At 39.6% G+C, this 21,118-nt stretch overlaps 1 protein-coding gene across 1 annotated transcript in view; it reads left to right on the top strand.

Annotated features, from left to right (window-relative positions):
- Positions 1-21,118, top strand: part of CD109 (CD109 molecule) — a 203,979-nt gene that overhangs the window by 162,562 nt on the left and 20,299 nt on the right. Inside the window, exons 26-30 of the mRNA XM_075862035.1 lie at positions 9,384-9,549; positions 10,691-10,881; positions 11,962-12,114; positions 12,291-12,356; positions 19,969-20,111. Of these exons, the coding sequence (XP_075718150.1) occupies positions 9,384-9,549; positions 10,691-10,881; positions 11,962-12,114; positions 12,291-12,356; positions 19,969-20,111 (719 nt within the window). The remainder of the gene's footprint in view (positions 1-9,383; positions 9,550-10,690; positions 10,882-11,961; positions 12,115-12,290; positions 12,357-19,968; positions 20,112-21,118) is intronic.

Here is a 21,118-nt window from a genome sequence, read left to right on the forward strand (position 1 = left end):
CATCAAGTTTGAATGATATTCGTGCTTGGATGAAAGCTCTGCATCGACAGCAGGTAGAATAACTATGAGTAAGAACCATCAGTTCAAAGCGCACAAGCGTCCTTCCTAGAAATTATAGCTTGTTCTTTTAAACAGATGAAATAAAGAAAACTTGTTTTTACTTTCGATTGTGTGCCGGATACCATCATATTATTGGGCACTGCAACTAAGTGCCATTAACTGCTAGTGCGCCATTACCCCTTAATTCAGCGGATTAACGGGTGTGTCGGGAGTGGGAGCCCACCAATTAAATATTGATGGCCTATCCAAGGGATAGGTCATCAATATTAAAATCCCAGAAAACTCCATTCAATAAAGAAAGTTTTTCTCTAATTTTATAAAAAAACAAAAAACTAAACGTGTATAAATGAGTACCAGAAAAAAGATACCTTATGTCCCCCTACTATAGACTTTGAGGGAATATTAACATATCAACTAAAGCGTCTCACATAAATAGTTCCGTAACAAAGTTTGTGCTACTTTCTACATGTCCCTTCCCGCTCCTGGATGTACTATTAGGTCATGATAAGTGCATCGTTCACGCTCCATGACTCAATAGTACGTCCCGGGAGGATCGGCCATTTCGGCCGTCCTCCCGACACATACAGGAGCTGTGACAACTGCTGTCTCGTACAGCAGTTACCACAGCTCCTTCAGGGGGACCGATCGCGGAGTCCCCGCTGATTAACCCCTTAGAAGCCGCGTTCAATAGCGATCGCGGCTTCTTAGGGGTTGGACCAACATAGATGTCCTGCTACATGATAGCGGGCGCCGATGGTTGCTTTGGCAACTGGAGGCCTAACAATGGCCTCCGGCTATGCCATCTACAGAAGCCTAGTGGGTCCTGACAAAGTCATCACCCACTATGCTTGTTCTCAGCGAGTATGCATGTAGTGCAGTGTATTAGAATTGCGATCAGGGCCTCCTGCCTTCAAGTCCCCTAGTGGGACAAAATAAAAAGTTGGAAAAATCCCCCTTTTTTCCTTATCAGTCCTTCATTATTAAAAAAATAAAATAAAAAAAATAAAACGATACAATTGGTATAGCTGCATCCAAGATGCAAAGAAAATAATAATGAACGATACCAGGATCACAATTTTTTGGTCTCTTCACTTCCCAAAAAATTGAATAAAAAGAGATCAAAACGTTGCATGTACCTAAAAATGGTACTGGTCGAAACTACAATTCGTTACACAAATAACAAGCCCTCACACGGCTTTCTTGATGGAAAAATAAAAAAAGTAATGGCTCTTAGAATAAGGTAACACAAAAAGTTAATTATTTTTTAGAAAAAGTATTTTATTGTTCAAACACCGTGAGACATAAAAAAACTATAAACATATAGTATCGCCGTAATCATATTGACCAGTAAAATAAAGTGAATATTGTCATTTATAGCGCACGGTAACCGCTGTACAAAAAAAATACAATAAATAACTATAGTAGAATTGCTGACTTTTAGTCTGCACGCCTCATAAAAAATTGAATAAAAACTGATCAAAAAGTTGCATGCACCCCATGAAAACTACAATGAATTCCTTAAGGGATCTAGTTTCCAAAATGGAGTAACTTTTAAGAGGTTTCCCCGGTACTGGTGCCTCAGAAGCTCTACAAATGCGACATGGCGCCCAGAAACTAATCCAGCAAAATCTACATGCCAAATAGCGCTCCTGCCGTTCTGAGCTCTGCCGTTTGTCCAACCAGCAATTTATTACCACATATGGGGTATTGCCGTAATCGGGAGAAATTGCTTTACAAATGTTGGGGTGCTTTTTCTCCTTTATTCCTTGTAGAGATTAAAAATTTGTAACTTTTATCGGAAAATTTTGATTTTCAATTGCACAGCCTAATTCCATAAAATGCAGCAAAAAACCTGTGGGGTCTAAATGCTCACTTTACCCCTCGATAAGTTCCTCGAGGGGTGTAGTTTGCCAAATACGGTCACTTTTGGGGGGTTTCCGCTATTTTGGCACTACAAGACCTCTTCAAACCGGACATGGTGCCTAATAAAAAAGAGGCATCAAAATCAACTAGGTGCTCCTTTGCTTCTGAAGCCGGTACTTCAGACCATTACCACACTAGGGCCACATGTGGGATATTTCTAAAAACTGCAGAATCTGGGCAATAAATATTGAATTGGATTTCTCTGGTAAAACCTTCTTCTGTTTTAAAGAAAAAAATGCAATAAAAAAAAAGATTTTTTGACAAAAAAAAGACATTTGTAAACTTCACCTCTACTTTGCTTTCAATTCTTGTGAAATGCCTTAAGGGTTAGGAAACTTTCTAAATGCTGTTTTGAATACTTAGAGGGGTCTAGTTTTTAAAATGTGGTGTTTCTAATATAGAAGGCACTGAAAGCCACTTCAGAACTGAACTGATACCTAAAAAAGAAGGTTTTAAGATTTTCTTCAAAATATGACAAATTGCTTATGTTCTAAGCCTTGTAACATCCTAGAAAAATAAAAGAATGTTCAGAAAATGATGCCAACATATAGCAGACATACGGTAAATGTGAACTAGTAACTATTTTGTGTGGTATTACTGTCTGACTTACAAGCAGATACATTTAAATTCAGAAAAATTTCTCTACAGTGGGGGGTGTATGGCGTTAGCCCCCTCTGTAGATAACGCCATACAGCCCCCACTGTAGAAAACGCCATACAGCCCCCTCTGTAGATAGCGCCATACAGCCCCCACTGTAGAGAACGCCATACAGCCTCCACCGTAGAGAACGCCATACAGAACCCACTGTAGAGAACGCCATACAGCCCCCACTGTAGAGAACGCCATACAGCCCCCTCTGTAGATATCTACAAAGGGGGCTGTATGGCGTTATCTACAGGGGGTCTGTATGGCGTTATCTACAGAGGGGGCTGTATGGCGTTATCTAATGGGGGGGCTGTATGGCGTTATCTACAGGGGGGTTGTAAAAAAGGCACTATCTACAAGGGGGGGGTTGTGTGACACCCAGGGGAGGGGGGGCTCCTGTCAAAAGTTTGCTATGGGGCCCAGTCTTTCCTAGTTACGCCCCTGCTCCTTGCCACAAAATGTTCTAAATGCAGTACTTTAAGTGTCTATCTGGGATCCAGTCTCCTTCCAGGATTTCTCTATATGCAAATCACTGATCAAATGTACAGCAATTATGTGGCAAGAATAATGCTTGGTAGATACATTTCTTTCACAGATGCAAAGTTCCAAAACCAAATGAACAGCATGCTTAGCACATGTATACATGATGTATACACCACTTGTCTAGGTCCACTTGTCCATCAACCTATATATATTCTAAAACTAGAAATTCTACTTAAAAAAAGAGCATATTCAAAATAGATTTCTGATACTTTGCTAAAAACCTATGGTATTCCATGCAGGCCTTTTGACAAATAAAAAAAAAACAACACAAATATAATTTACATAAATTTCTCAACCAAAGTGTAAAAACCACAAAACCCACCAAACCTGAAATAATAATGTGTGCTGCATACATGATTGTCCCCAATGTCTAGGTTTGTTGGACTAGAGCTTTAGTAACAATAAAGGTAAACATAGTAACCGCTTGTAAGGCTGAAAAAGACATTCGTCCATTCAGTTCAGCCTTTTATCCTGCAATTTTTATCAAGAGGAAGGCAGAAACACACTTCAGACAAAAAAACTATTTTCCTCATCTTAGGGCTACAAATATGGCAATCAAAATAATTTAATGGATCCACAACCCATCTCCAGAAATCTGTTAATCATAACTTGTGATATTATTACACTAAAGAAAGGCAACTAAACACCCTCTGAACTGTTTTAATGAATTCATCATGACATCTACCGCTAGCAAGGAGTTCCATAGTCTCAATACCCTTACAGTAAAGAATCCCCGTCTATGTTGGTTATAAAATTCTTTCCTCTATGTGTAGGGTTACTGTCCTCTGTATAAATAGATCTTGAGAGAGATCTCTGTATTGACCTTTGGTATATTTATACAAAGTTATGTCACCCATCAGCCGTCTTATTTCCATTTATTACTTTGTTTTTTTTTCCGCTTTTGAAACCATTCAAGCTCTACTATGTCTTTCTTAGTACACAATGTTGCAGATGTACTATTGGTGCTGTGGCATCTAAGTGGTTAAATGGCAGGAACCAGAGTTATTGCGATCCCGGACGTTAGAGCAGGGTGTCAGCTGTAATACAGTATATACGAGAGCTGCTTCATTTTCATTCCTTCAAGTGAATGAAAGTAGGCTGTAATACTGTGAACCGCCTCTACAAGTGTTATTGGTGATTCACAGTACGAGTAGTGGCCCTAATGACGGGGGAGCAGCGCTCATAAGAGCGCCGCAGCCCCTTCAAAACAGATGATCAGCGGTGTGCCGGGAGTAGAATCCCCACCGATCAGATATTGATGACCTATCCTGGAAATATTCTATACTGTTCTAAGTATTCTCCATTTCAAGATAATGATTGCAGTTTGGTTGAGGCACAAAGAAAGCAGTGGCCTTGTAACACTTCCCAGACTTTTTTGTGCCGATTAAATTCTTAATATACAGTATCTTTATAGGTGTCAGAACTCAGAACTTTCTAAAATACAAGTTGCTGACTGCTTGCAACTGCCCATAAAGGGATGGGGTGTTTAGAAGTTTTCTGCATACTAGTTTATTATTGAGTTAAATGTATAAATGGTATGCAGTAAGCTCATATGCCCTCTCTAGTGCCACCTGCAGGCAGCCAGCATGTTATATTTTAAATCCCTATCTTTGCAGGGCATTTGGATCTCTGTATCAGACAAACTGAACTATAAAGATATATAGACATCTTTACCTTGCACTCAGCAGCCACTATTCTATTCAACGCAATTATGGCAGAACATGCATTATTGCATTGATAATATGCTCATGGTCTGTGTATTTATTGACAAAATCAAAATCATATAATAACTCTTAGGTCATAGTTAAAACAGTTCCATGTGGAGAACAGGGTATTCCTCCACTTAAGACCTTTAAAATACTATGAAGTAATCTGCTTCATACCATGATGGCTAGCTCATAATAGCACAATTTATGTGTGATTTTCTCCAATGATGCAATTTTGTAATAGTTTCAAAACAAAGTTGACATTTCAATTGAAAACACGGCTTATAAAAATGGGGACTTGGGGAAGACACAGCTCACATGGTAACGACTTGTTTGAAAAGTGTTGAGAATACATTCTTGCTGCTCCAAAGTAACCAAACATTCTGGATACATTACAAGGGCAATTCAATGCTCACCAACTGATTGTAATGCTGGAAAATAACCACAAAACCTTAATACTCCAGCGTCATGAACATTCTTTATGATTCAACCTTCTAATGTTTCCAAGTAACATTCATTGTAACAAGAACATTTTCTAAGAAACTCAGTTTATTCAATCCAATTACTGCTGGGAACCTACTATGCAATAAGTCGACATCATGAAAGCTACGCATACGTGTTATCTGTGATGAAAGAAAGCCTTTTTGTGATTAACATTGCTTACTAAATGTTGGTAAACCTGCTTGCAGTCATGACAGCTAAAATTATTATCACGGTCCTAAAATCATCAGTTTTATGGATCGTGGGCTTGTGCCTAATTGATCTTTCAATGAGAAGCCCAATTGCAGCAACCTTTCCATTGATTTTAATGAGAAATTAGTTTTTTATAGGTCAGCAGAAGAACATTTTCTTTTAAAATAGTTTGTGGTGATTCCAAAGTCATGCCTCACAAGGATGTCTGCCTTCCCAAGCCTGCAAGTGTTCTTAACGCCTTTGTTCTCTCTTTGGAGGAAGATCAATTACTAAGTAGGCAAATTCACCGAGTAGTGTTCGAAATATGCTTTACACATTGTTTGCATGTGTAATACCTAATATGCAGATTGAGTTTCCTGGGTACCATTTTAACACTTTTGACCACAGTCTGTCCCACAAAGCTTAGCAAAGCGAAGTTTTGTGAGAAGTTAAATATTTTTGCAAAACTTTGTTAATACATTCTCTTGAAAATAGCTTCAGTTGTATATTTAATTGTTCAAATCAGTGGTGATCAACCTGCAAGCCCTTGACACCATCGGAAGACCACACATCATGTTAATCCAAGCCATGTCAGGAGGTAGGCAAACACACACACACACACACACACACACACACACACACACACACACACACACACACACACACACACACACACACACACACACACACACACACACACACACACACACACACACACACACACACACACACACACACACACACACACACACACGAAGAGCTGTTTTCCAATGTTGTTTTTGTGACTTTTTTCTCTAGTTATATATTCTTTCTCCAAAAACAGGATTATATTTTAGCAGCGGATTATCTCTGCTCTTGTTAAAAAAAAATATTAAGAAAAAAAAACATGAAACCTAAAAATGCCTGTGTGTTTGCATGCCTACCCCTTGACTTGGCTGAACATTGGCAGCGCCACAGTGCCCCATTAAAACTAGTCACCATGACCGCTCCTTCAGTGTATAATTTTCTGGCACTACTTCCTCACCTCTTCTTCTCACGGTTGTTATTCTTCAGGGATCAATCCTACATGTAGGTTCTCTACTCTATTCTCTCTACACAGCCCCTATTGCGCAAACTATCAGTATATTTGGCTTCCAGTACCATCTCTACACTGATAACACCTAATTATATACCTCTTACCGTAACTCTTAGGCAGTACGGCCACTGTCATGGGGTCATGTTTAACTCATATTCTTTCCTTATATTCAATCACTTGCACGCTCAAGTCACCTACACCTCAAAAACATCTCCAGAACCACTTAAAAAAATGGTCTGGAGCTTAATGAAAGTGGCCAGATCACCACGTCCCGAGAAATTCACTATAATTTACACCTCATCGCTGGCGTACATTTCCCTTTCTGGTGCACGGACAGCTAGAGGTAAGCCTAATTTATTAAGTGGCGTGTGCCTCTTAATAAATTAGGTGCATTTTACTACAGCAATCTTTATATTAAAACGGGCATATATAACGCCAAAAATTCACATCTTATTGTTGCTCTGATTCATTCTCGTCTTGAAAACGGTAAGGGTATGTTCACACAGGGCGGATACGCTGCATGAAAGTACACAGCGTATCCGCCCTGGGCGCCGCAGGGAATTCTTGCTGAAAAACTGCACCAAACTGGTGCGGATTTTCGTCAATTTAATCTGTTGAGAAAAATCTGCAGTGTTTACGCTACATGTCAACCCGGCCTAAATCATCGATCTTCCCGTCACTAAACTCTCCCCTCTTTCCAACTGCTACACTGATGCCTCTAACCTGAGCCCGTCACTTCTCTCTGGAATGCGCTATCCTGGACAATCAGATTCATTTTCAGCAACACATCTTTTTAGGCAGACCTATCACATTCCCTAATCTAACTCCTTTCCTTTTCCCCCAATTTCATTAGTCCTCAGAATCTGACCCCTTTCAGCAGTATCTCCTATACTCCTTGCACCCTGATGCACTTTATAATCTATGCATACACAGATACTGGCTGGGTGACTGGCTCATGCAGCTTTATGTGTACTATCCTATTTTTATATTAAATGACTGGACTATTGTACAAAACAAGCACTTTTTACATTTTGTGTCACCAATTTTTCCTCATAGATTATAAACTCTTCCAAGCAGGGCTTCACAGGGCGGTTTTCCCTCTGAATTGTAAAAAGCTACAGAATATGTTGGCGCTCTAAAAAAATAAAGATTATTACAACGTTTGACATGCCATAGTGACATGTCAGAAGTTTTGATCGGTGGGGGTCCGAGCACTGAGACCCCCCACCAATCGCTAAAAAAAGAATCGGCAAAAGCGCTCGGGTGAGCGTTGTGCTGCTTCATTCCAGTTTGGCTTTTCTTGCAAAGCCGTGCAAGTGGTATTCGGGCTCAATAGAAAGTCTATGAGTCCGTACATCGCTCGCTCGGCTTCTCGAGGAAAGTCGATCAGAAACGAAGCAGCACAGCGCTCACCCGATCGGTGGGGGTTCTAGTGCTCGGACCCCCACCGATCAAAACTTCTCACATGTCACTATGACATGTCAACAGTTTTTAAAAAGTTTAGTTACCCTTTAAGAAAGTCAGATTGCCCTTATGAAAGTAAATCAGAGTCCCTTATGAGGGACAGCTGCATGTTCACATAAATGATAACCACAGTGAGATTCTCATGACTGCTCTGAGATATTTCCTGATCATGCACTTACATAAGCAATTCCATGACTTGTTCAGAAAAGAACTCTAATGTTCACACAGAGTATTTTGGGGGAGGAATATCTGCCTCAAAATTCAGTTTGGAACTTTGAGGCAGATATTCCTCTCCCTGCACGCCCATTTCGCGGCAATTATCGCGCCGTTTTTCGCCCGCGGCCATTGAGCGCCGCGGGCATAAAACAGCGAGAAATACGGTTTCTCCTGCCTCCCATTGAAGTCAATGGGAGGTCAGAGGCGGAAGCGCCCGAAGATAGGGCATGTCGCTTCTTTTTCCCGCGAGGCAGTTTTACTGCTCGCGGGAAAAAGACGCCGACGCCTCCCATTGAAATAAATGGGAGGCGTTCTCGGGCTGTTTTTGCCGAGTTTTGCGACGCGGTCTCCGCGTCAAAAAACTCGGCAAAATACCCCGTGTGAACATAGCCTAAGGCTGCTTTTACACAGACATAAAACATTTTAGAGTTTACATTACCACTACAACACCCTGACTTCTCGTGGTTCAACTGCAATGAACTTGGATTGCTGTAGAGGTTTTCTGGTCATTAAAGTTTGGTTAACTTGCACTGCTGGAGGTCTGGGTGTTGTGGCCATAAATGCTTCTGATTCCAACATTGCCGATCACTATTGCTGATCACTATAGCTCAACCTACTCATGTTCAGAACAGGTATGAAAGGCAACAAAAGCTTCTGCAGACAGAGCGATATAAGAAAATGTTCCTTGCATTATACATGAATCTATTGTATATGTTTGCTTATATTATAATTATTGAATTGAATATTTTGAGTCATGACTGTAATCAGTGGATAAATACTCTCCATCTTTTCATCTACATCTGACGCCACAATTTCTAAATTTGTGTTTATAGGTACAAGAAAACCCCATGCCATAGTACTTTTTGTGCACTATAAATGATGCATTTTATATGCCATTGTTGGCTTTACATCAAAGAAAATTGATCCCTTGCATAGGAGAGTTTTATTCAACCACCACTATAGTAAAACAAGTCATATAAAATGTATTTAAGTAAATGAAAACTCCATGTGCTAGTTCCAGTGAAATTGGATTTCTTTTATACTTTTTGATTTAAAACAAATGTTTTTCATCCCTCTAGAATTCTTCTCAAATAACAGCTGCTACAAATTACTTGGAGTCTCAAATGAATGAAGTCATCTCAGATAACTACACCCTCAGTCTTGTGACATATGCATTATCATTGGTTGGAAGAAATAAAGCTAAGGAAGGTCTGGACATTCTGAACCGTCGGGCAGAGCACAATGGTAACTTTATTTTTTTTATTATTTTTTTAAAATCATGGTTAGATATAAATGTGGTAAAAATGTGAAATATTAAAAAGTTTTAAATCTTAACAGTTTAACCCTGCAATTACAGTCATACTGTGTGTCTTGTCAATACCAGCCAAAAGGGGATTTATTATTTTATAAAATAACTGAGAACTTTGACGTATCTTATGTAATATACTTGTAATCAGAATTTGTTGCAGAAGTATGCTATTATTCTCTGCATACACACATCCATTCAGCCACTGTTTTATGTACATTTATATGTGTGCATGCATAGAGGCTAGTAACCTTGATTTGACTAAATGAAACCGATTAAACCTTCAAAAGACTCCTTAAATTAAACCCACAGAGATAAACCAAACACTTATGGCATCTCATGGTCACGCGTCCCACAATATGTCGGTATTATGGCACTTGGCCCTATGGAGCTTATGGATAAAAATGATTCATATATTTATGGTTTCATATATACAGATGAAATTTAGGTGGATCATAATGTAAGTTATTTAAAAATATAACCCTCAATAAACCTCATAGATTAAAAATTATATTTATTATATCATTGTAAAATGATTTATGCATAGATTTATGCCAATCTTCACCCATAGAAACCCTGTTTGAAGTTTGAAATACACCCGCACAAGTGTCCAAATCATGTGGTAACTATCAGGAAGGTCCAATTCAGATGGTATTTGAACCCAGTGGGTTTACAACATGTTCTATTAGGTTCACTGCCTTTATGCTGGAGAGAATGCAGACAGAGAGGGACATTGTTTCACTTATATATATATGTAAGGTGCTACTGTATATCCTTTGGAAAAATATTTTTTTCTCTTATATGCTATTGTACGACATTATAAATGCAATATAATGTAACATTGTAATGTCCTCACCTACTACCTGTTTTGAGTTTGAATTTAAATCTGTTATTATATATTTTGGTCATATAAGAGGGATAAATATCCTAGCGTATATATATTGAGTGTGTATAAATCAAGACTTTGGATATGTGTGTCTATACATGGACGTATGTTCATATTTAACTTTTTTAATAAATAAATATTGAAACACAAATCACACAAAACAGTTTTTAATGATAGATACCCTACAACTACAGGTGATTTAAGGTTCTGGAAGTCTAACATTCAAAGAGCACCAGGCTGGTGGCAACCAAGTTCTGTGGATATAGAAGTAGCATCCTATGTCCTATTGTCGCATGTAATACAGAATCGAGTTTCCGAGGGGGTAGCAGTAATGAAATGGTTAAGCCAACAAAGGAACCACCTTGGAGGATATTCTTCGACTCAGGTTAGTTATTAAATTTTGATATAAAAATTCGGACTGTTTTAAAAAAAAATAATACTCATATCACATTGCAGGCATGCACTTTTTCACAAAATTGAATTATATTTATCCATTTGTGAGCTTTCTAATCTAAACATACTAGTATTGTGTTTATCCATTTATTTAGGTATCGATTTAATGGATTGTTTTACAAAAAATTTACTTACATGGGGCTTTAATATTGGTAAAACAATCACAATATGTAAATGATGTGCATAGACATACGCAAAATAAATACATGATAAAAATCAAAAAGTTAATTTAATAAAACGTAATTGATATTTTATTAATAATTCATTATTTTATTGGTAATTCATTACTTTATAGTCACTTTCAGTAGTGAGTCCACCTAAACACACTGGGGATGGTTTATCAAGATGTAAGGCTGGATTCACACATGTAGTTTTTGATACAGTGCTTGTTGCAGGTTTTTTTTTTAGCCAAAATCTACCCATACTCTTCATATAGCTGTCTGTTAAAAACTGGTTTGGCCGACAGTTTTTCCCCCTAACTCTTGTAGACACATGCATGTTCAACTCGGCATGTGTATTCAATGGGGAGAATGGAATAAGTCTCTGCCAAACACTTCTGGCGGAAGCTCATCTCCTGCTGGAACAAAGGATCGGGCATGTTAAAATCCAACATGCGTGATCCTTCATTTTCCTTAAATCTTCCGTTGGAGAAAGTAGGGGAAACCCCCATTCACATTAGATAGTCAGTTGGTCGGCCAATCCCGACAAAATCAGCGGGTTCTGCTGACTGTCATGTGTATGGGCACCTGAAAACCGCATCACAAAATGCAGCAATACGCTGTCAAACGGTATACCGTTTTGCAGTGTGGTTCGCAGCTGTGCACTACTACAGCATGGCAGCTGCATGTACAGACACCCTTAACCTTTATCAGATCTATCATAATACATTAGTCTAATAAATAACAGATTGGGAATGTATTAAAACTAAACATGAAATACAATGCCTTGCCATGAAGGGATTAATTGCCCAATTGGGATAACAGCATACAATAACAGTGTCCATTTTTTACAGGATACTGTAGTAGCTCTGCAAGCAATGTCCTCCTTTGCATCTAAGTACACAGTTAGCAAACCAGCCCTGCACATCTCAGTGGAAGAGAACCAGAAAGATTCCCCAAGTTTCAGAATAAATTCTGAGAATTATATAATGCTTCAAAGTAAACAGGTAATATAATAATTTTATATGTTTGTAATAAAGAAAAAACAGATATACAAACTTGAAATGTTTTGATTGGCTAGTGGATCTAACATGTTGTTTCTATATAATATTGGCTGCCTACAGTGGTGACCTGGATTCCATTTTTGAGTTAGACTGACAATGAAAGATTTTTTGAATTTCAGATTGCCATTGGGCGAGATATTAATATTACAATTCATGCTGAGGGAGTTGGATTTGCCATATTGCAGGTAAATTGTTTCTACATAAATAACTGTGCTTTCATCATTTTCTATATATGTGTTATTTCTGTGTATTTGTTACAGCTCAGGCACTAACAGGGGCACATGTAAGTGTTATAGACTGTACTTGTGGCATCTGTGGTTGCTGCAGACTGTAATGGGGCATCTGTGGCTAGCTCAGACATTAAAGGGGGGCGTCTGAGACTGGCATACTGAGAAGCTTAGTGGCATTCTTTTGGAAACATTGGTGTCAAGAATGGTAAAGGTAACTCAGAAATCCTTTACCATTCCTGCACACTGCTTAACGCCCTGTAGATTGCTTGGTTCTTCTTTCTCATGGGTGGGCGGGGGGGGGATCTTGACCAGGTTTCAGTGAAGAGAACACATTCATAAGCAGCCTGGTTTATTGGGTTAGCTCCAAGAATTCCTCAATAGGTTTAATTTTCAAAGTCTCTGTAAATCAATCAGAAATCCATGCAATAAGAAGGCTGTTGCAAAGTCCCCCCAAGATCTCCCAAAGTCTGGTGTCTGTTGATTTAAACTGATAGGCATAGCCATTAATTTACACAGATAGATGTTGCCCTCTATTACCTATTAAAATAGTATTATGTTTAATGAGAATAGCTTTACTTTCATTTGAGAGAACTCTACAATTACATGATTTTAACGCCTTGGCAAAATTTGTCATACATTTACGGCGCTGTCACAATGTAGTTAGCGCCAAGTGGCGTAAATGTATGGTGCAGGGATGGTTCGCACACAGAAACTGTGCCCGCACCATTTGCAGCAGATATCAGCTGTATATTACTAATTGATAAGAGACACCTAAGTAGTTAAACGGAGAGAGGGGGCTTCCTCTGTCAACCCATCGACATGATTGCAGGGTGCCTATGAGTTGCCATGGCAGCCAGCGACCTAAAGAATGCTCCCAGGTCTAGCATGTCTGTATGCCTATTAGGTCAAAGTAAAACAAAAAACCCTGTTCCCTTTGTTTTATTTTCTAAAAAATACAAATATTAAAAAAAAGTACACATAATTGATATTTTCGCATCCGTAAGAACCCGTACTTTAGAATAAGCACATTATTTATCCTGGTAAAAACAAAATGCTTTTTTTAGTTCATCCCCCTTCCAAAGAAAGGAATGAAAGTTAATGTTATATGTACCAAAAAATGGTACAATTGAAAAAAACACGTCTCGCAAAAAATAAGACCTCCTGCTCTGTAGATGGTAAAAAAAAAATTAGAGCTCGCAGAATATGGTGACACAAAAACAAATTATTTTATTAAAAAAAAAATTAATTGCGCAAAAGTAGTAAAACATAAAAAAATATAAATTTGATATTGCTGTAATTATATTGACTTCAGAAAAGCATAACATGTCATGATATACTTATAGTTAATGCCATTAAAAAAATCCCTAAAAACAATGGCAAAATTGCTGTGTTTTTTTCCACTTCCCGAAAAAATTTTCAATACATTATTTGTACTCCACAATGATGCCAAGAAAAAATACAACTCGTCCTACAAAAAAAAAATCCCTCATATGCCTATATCAACGGAAAAATTCAAGTTATGGCTCTCGACAAGCAGTGATGACAATTTTTTATAAATCGCTGTGTCCTCAAGTCCCAAAATACTGTAGCTATGTCCTTAAGGAGTTTAAAACTTTTTCTTGTGTCTAGACTTGTTATGGTGCCCACTGGTGTTCTTTTGATTCTCTCTCATAATGTCTATTTAATGTATCCAGACAGGGGCGTAACTAGGAAAAACTGGGCCCCACAGCAAACTATTGACAGGCCCACCTCCCTCCCCCACAATCAACTACCCCACCCCCACAAACCCTGTGCTCCCAACAATGAACATTTTCCACTTCTGCATGCAATATAAAAATACAGAAATGCCACCAAGTGTAGTTTTATTAACTTTTAGATACATGTTTATAAAAATTGTAACAAACAGTGAAGCACTGATATGTTAAAAAAAAATTTTAGCACTTAATTATGCTATTTCATAGTCATAATAGCTAATAAAAAAAAACTTACCTGAAACTCAAAGCACTGGGACAGGAAGGACTTGTTTCCATGTGTTCTTGCTAACCTTTAGGGTATGTTCACACGCTGTGTGTTCAGGCGTATTTTAGGGCATTAACGCCCCGAAATACGCCCGAATTGCTGTAGCTGGATACTTACAAATATCTGCCCATTGAATTTAATTTGAAAAACTGAGTTTCGTTCAGATGGGGCTTCTTTTTACGCCGCAATTTTAAAAGACGGCGTGTAAAAAAACGGCCCTTAAAAAGAAGTAGTATGTCACTTCTTGAGTCGTTTTTGAAGTTGTTTTTCATTGTGTCAATAGAAAAACAGCTCCAAAAAATGCCTGAATGTTTTCAGCTTCAAAAACTACTGAAAATCAGAGGCTGTTTTCTCTGATAACAGCTGCATAATTTTCAGCCGTTTTTGACGCAGCGTGTGAACATACCCTTAAAGTGTAAAGGAGAGGGGTGAGTATAGCCTCTTTCGTTATGTTACAGCTATACCTGCATGCACCCCCCTGCCCGTCCCTTTTTTATGAGATCCCATTAATATAGTATTGTGGTAGATCTATATTAATGGGATCCATAAAATAGAGGGGTACCTGTGGGGGTAGATCATCTATCGCCCTGTAGAGTGTACCCCACACAGTGCACTCTGTAGATATTGCCCCACAAAACCCCCCATAGATAGTGCCACACACAGCCCCCTCTAGAAACTGCCACACACAGCCACCTCTAGATATTTGCAAACACAGCCCCCTGTAGATAGTGCCACACAAACCCCTTGTAGATAGTGTCAAACACATGCCTTGTAGATAATGCCACACAGCCCCTTGTATATAGTGCTACACACTTCACCATGTAGCTATTGCCCCTTTAGATATTGCCACACAAAACCGCCTGTAGATAGCGCCACACACAGTCCCTTGTAGATAGTGCCACACACAGTCCCTTGTAGATAGTGCCACACACAGCCCCCTGTAGATAGTGCCACACACAGCCCCCTATAGATAGTGCCACACACAGCCCCCCTATAGATAGTGCCACACACAGCCCCCTATAGATAGTGCCACACACAGCCCCCTATAGATAGTGCCACACACAGTCACCTCTAGAAAGTGCCACACAAAGCCCCCTGTCAATATTGCCATCACTTGTAGATAGTGCCAAACCCCCTGTAAATAGTGCCATCACCCCCTCTGTAGATAGTGGCACACACATTCCCTGTAGATAGTGCCACAACCCCTGTAGATAATGCCACATACCGCCTTGTAGGTAGTGCCACACACACACACACACACACACTTGTATATAGTACCTCACCCCCATTTTAGATAGTGCCACACAAACTTCCCTTGTAGATAGTGCCATGCACCCTTTTTGTAGATAGTGCCACACACAACCCCTGTAGAAAGTGCCACACCCCTTGTAGATAGTGTCACACACATTCCCTGTAGATAGTGCCACACCCCCTGTGGATAATGCCACATACCACCTTGTAGATAGTGCCACACCCACCCACTTGTAGATAGTACCACACCCCCCTTGTAGATAGTGCCACACACGCTTCCCTTGTAGATATGGCCTGCCCCCCTTGTAGATAGTGCCACACACAACCCCTGTAGAAAGTGCCACACCCCTTGTAGATAGTGCCACACACATTCCCTGTAGATAGTGCCACACCCCCTGTGGATAATGGCACATACCACCTTGTAGATAGTACCACACCCCCCTTGTAGATAGTGCCACACACACTTCCCTTGTAGATATGGCCCACCCTTCCTTGTAGATAGTGCCACACACACCCCTTGTAGATAGTGCCACACACACCCCTTGTAGATAGTGCCACACATAGCTCCCTGTAGACAGGGGTGTAGTTAAAGGCTTATGGGCCCTGGTGCCAAATTTCAGCTTGGGGCCCCCTCACTATTCCCACTTATGATGAAAGCCAAAATCTCACCCTGTTTACATTTTAATCCTTTAAGTATGTTATCGTAATAATGAGCCTAACACTTAATACAATGTCAGTATTTTTATTTTTAGCAAAAAAATAAAAGAGTCATAATGAGAGAAAACAATAAAGGCCTGGTTACTGGGAGGACACACACGCTGCAAACATTGTTCAGGAATGGTTTGAGTTAGATAACTAAGGGTCCTTTTACACCGGCCAATTTTGGCCTTAACAACGAGCGCCAGTCAACGAAACAGCTCATTGATCGGCACTGGTTTGCTCCTTTTACAAGGAGCTATGAACAGTAATGGATGGGGACAAGCAATCATTACTATGACCACTCAACCTCATACATTTCCATCATGCCGGCAGCCCGTCTCCCTGTTTACACAGAGAGATGTGCTGCTGACAACGATAGTATTTTCTGCTGCATTAACAATACGATCAGCCGATGAACAAGCGTTTGCTTGTTCATCGGCTGATCATTGCCCTTTTAACACAGGGCAATGGGCGGAAACAAGCGTTCATATGAAGGCTTGTTTGCCCGATTTATTAGCCTGTATAAAAGGGCCTTAAGTGTTAAGTTGACTTGGCCCCACTTATCACTACAATTGGGGTCCCTTGCCCCTAGTTCCTCATCACTACGGTCAAAGTTTGAATAAAGTGGTGCCCACAGTGGGCGGGCGCCCTCCCACTCCAAAGTCATTAGCCACGTACAGCACTCGGCTGTCTCCATCGGCCCCATAGACATAGAATGTAGTTGCAGGGCTCATGCTCGACCACTGAATGCACCGCTCTATTCAAACTTTGACCCAGCATGTCACATTGCCAGGGAGGTGGCAGTCATTTAGTGGAAACTAGTGCCTTAGTAATTAATTTACAGTCAGTCTTCTTCCTAGCTCCTTACCATTAAACTGCGGGTCACGCGGGTAAGGACTGCAGCAGATAGACACTCTTCAGCCACACGAATGAACAGGAGGTGGAGCAAGCAATTCTTTCTCCTCTAGTTTGCCCCGCCTCCCTATGGTGTGGCCAACCAGGTTAGTGCACGGGGACATGCAAAGCTACAAGCCCCGCCCGCAAACATCCTGCCTAGCAAGCATCCTATAGCAAAAAGCCCACCCACCAGACGGCAGCCTGTGTAGATAGTGCCACATATTCCCTTGTAGATAGTGCCCCTAAACAAATTTAAAAAAAGCTTATACTCACCTATCCCCCTTCCCATTATGAACAGAGATGCACAGCTTCCTCAGTTTATGTACTGTGCCGGGTGGCATGGGCCCCCTCAAGCCGCGGGCCCTACAGCAGCTGTGTGGTCTGCCTCCATTGGCTCCACTGTGTCCAGAGCTAGTGAGGAAAAGCTGCTTCTAGTGTACCGATTCTTATCACTCTATCACCCACGTACAAGAGAATCTCAAAGGTGGGACTGAGCTACTGGGCACGTGTGTGTACACGGGCACTGAACACATTAGGTGCACGTTCTGAGAGAAAAATCAAAAGAACACCATGGGGCAACATAACATGCTGGCTTTATTTTAAGCACCTATTCTCAACCAGGATTGGATTGCCAATTATGCAGTTTTCTTGAGTGTTAGCTATAATTCCATTGCTAATAATACTATGTAGAAGCACATGTCATATATTACACTGTTGTGTTGCCGTAGAACTAAATTTTATGGTATGAATAAGTGATGCAGAGTGCAAACATTGGGGTACATTTATTATGTAAATTGACCCAGAATTTTGGCGTACATGCTGTACGCCACATTTATTAACCGTTTTAGACCCACTTTTCTGACAAGTGGGAGTGGTCTATTGGGAAAGGGACATGGCTCAAAATGTGACACCACACACCAAAATTGGCGCAAAAACTGTTGTGAACTTAGCCAATTAATAGGTGGTATAAGGAAAAGAAAAGTGTCTAGCTAGATGCACCACATTTATCATGCGATGTGCACCACTTTGATAAATTTAGCGCATCTTCTGACTGCCTTGTCTAAGTTTATGCTGTCTAAAACTTATTAGAGTGGTACATGTTGTATGATAAATTTGTTGGGTCTAGCTAGCCATATTAGACACGTTTCTCTTCCTTATACTCCCATAAATTGGCTTTGTTTCCGCCAGTTTTTTGTGCCAAAATTTTGGCGCATTTTTGGTGCACAATGTCACATTTTAAGCCACCCCTTTTTCCCAGCCCCATTTCCAATTAAGCCACGCCCCTTGTCAAGCATTTTTTTTTTAAAGTGTCTAAAAAAGTTAATAAATGTCGTCATAATCTGTCTTCATTTGAGCCCGAATTCTGGCATATTTTTAATAATAAATCTGCTCCAGTATATAAGTTTTGTCTGAAGTGTACCATTAAAGGGGTTTGCAGATAGAAAGAAACATTTTGAGACAAAAAGTAATGCTAGAATAAAAATAAAAATAAACAGTACCCAGTGTATATTATTAAGAATTAAATGGTAGATCATACTCACATGGGTTGCTTTCTATGGGGCCTGCTATTTCACCGTTTTTCAACAGTAGGTCGAAATTTCAGGTTTCAAGATGGCCAAAACTGGATCCTACAAATACGATGGACCCTCAGCATGTGGAAAGACTGCCCCATTAAATAATCTTGTGAGAGATTTCTGTAACAGTTCTCCAAAACAGTTAAGACATAACCAGGAACGGAACCAAACTAAGGAAAGATATAAAGAAAGGCCTTATAGGTTTGCGCTGCTGGATCCAATTCTGGTTTTGGCTTAAAAAATGCATGCAATATCTGCAGCTTATCTGCATTTTGTGAACAAGGCCTTAGAATGCAGCATTCCAAAAGGTGACATTTTGCTCAGGGCATGAAGGCCTCAAACATAGACAGTGTGTTTCAATAACACCTACAAGCTTTTAGTATATACAAAGACACCAGTTTGTAAACAAGATTAATACATATGCCTTTATTACATATCTAGGTAGTACAGATTCATAATACGGTATTGGTAGTCTGTCATGAGTCCATACTGCACTTCCCTATCTATGCTCAATTTTATACAGAGGCACCATGAAGTTTTTTTACAGATCTCATGCCTTGTTACATAGGTATTCTAAGGGTCCTTTAATACCGGCCGTTAAAACGAGCGCCGATCAAGACAGCTCGTTGATCGGTGCTTTTCTGCTCCCTTCACAAGGAGCTATATATGAGGATGAGCGCTTGTCCCCATACAATTCCATCATGGCGGCAGTACATCTCCCTGTCTACACAGGGAGATGTGCTGCCGACGACGAAAAGATTTTAAGCTGCACAAACTATACGATCAGCCGATGAACGAGCGTTTCTCCATTCATCGACTGATCATACACATATAAGCGTTCGTTAGCCCGATTATTGGCCCATGTAAAAGGGCCTTAACCTAGAAATATTGCTTCTAAAAATAAATACAGTTTTGCACAGAGTTACCATACAGTTCACAGAGTGCCTATATATCTGTAATACAGACGCACAGAGACTCTGTGTGTCATCGCTCAGGTCTGTGCATGTGGCTTTCCTGTGTTCATGAACCCTATATATAAGTATTACTGAACTTCAATAAACTTTGTACATTACTTACTTGTTAAAAGCTGGCCGTGCTTTAAGAGTATCTTTTTCTTTATTTTTTAGCTTCACATTATCTATAATTTGAGAAGCTCTGTTTCCCAAAGAACACGTAGATCTACTGCAAGTAAAGATTATTTTGATTTAGATGTTACTGTACAAGACAACATGGAAAACATAAATGTTATCACTTTAAAAATATGTACAAGGTATGTAATGTTTCAAGAAATAATATTAATTTATGTTATAGATTGTAAAAGTTAATCATATAAATACAGTGGTAAAATATGACAATAGTTTGCTGGACACAACAAATATACAGCATCTGAATTAACATAAATGCAGTAGCCTCAAATTTTTACATATACTGTAGGAAGCCACTATGCAAAGGCAGTGGTCGACTATAACTTTTAGTTTTGTTCATTATAAGCAAGATATTCCATTCAATAAAACCAATTGCATGGAGTCAAATGATCTGCCTTCTTTTTGATTTTGGGCTTTGTTTACAATTGGGTCATGGTGTCCCATTTTTTCCAACGTAGTCCCCCTTTTTGCTTTAGGGAGTATTGAATTGAAAAATCTTACTTTTAATAATTTTTTATTTTACCATTTATATTTTGATGGAATGTATTGTCATATGTGAATGACTTTATTAGTTTTATTAAGAAAATAAATAAGTTTGTACTGCCATGTCCGCTATCAGTCTCCTCCAGGATGCTGTGGCCAGTGGTCACCTCTTCACCGGTGGGACACTTTCCTATCAGACATTTATGGCATATTCTGTTAATATTCCATAAATCTCATTAGTGGGAAAATCCACTTAAAGGGAACCTGTCATGAGATGAAGTGGTCCCATCACGCTCTACATCATGTACAGACATGTTTGTACCCCGTAGAGCAGCATAACTTATAAAAATCTTTCCTTGATTGACGTAGATGTGTGACATCCACACTCTTCTCCGAATATCGTGCTTGCGCCGTACTGCCGCCAACCAGCATTGAGAACTCCCTATTGTGAGCAGAGATTTAAATTCCTTTTCTGCGCATGCGCCGATCTACGTTCAAAGACTGAGGCTTCAGCAGGGAGATCAATGTGATCCGAGATTTCCCCAGAACATAGATGGGGACCAAAGGGAATTGTGTTGTTTAGTTTTCTTTTAACTGTTTCTTCTGTACACCAGAATAACTCACTCTGTTGAGATAACTAGGTCACTAA

Source organism: Rhinoderma darwinii, chromosome 4 (assembly GCF_050947455.1).
Source record: "Rhinoderma darwinii isolate aRhiDar2 chromosome 4, aRhiDar2.hap1, whole genome shotgun sequence".
In the NCBI taxonomy this organism is placed as follows: Eukaryota; Metazoa; Chordata; class Amphibia; order Anura; family Rhinodermatidae; genus Rhinoderma; species Rhinoderma darwinii.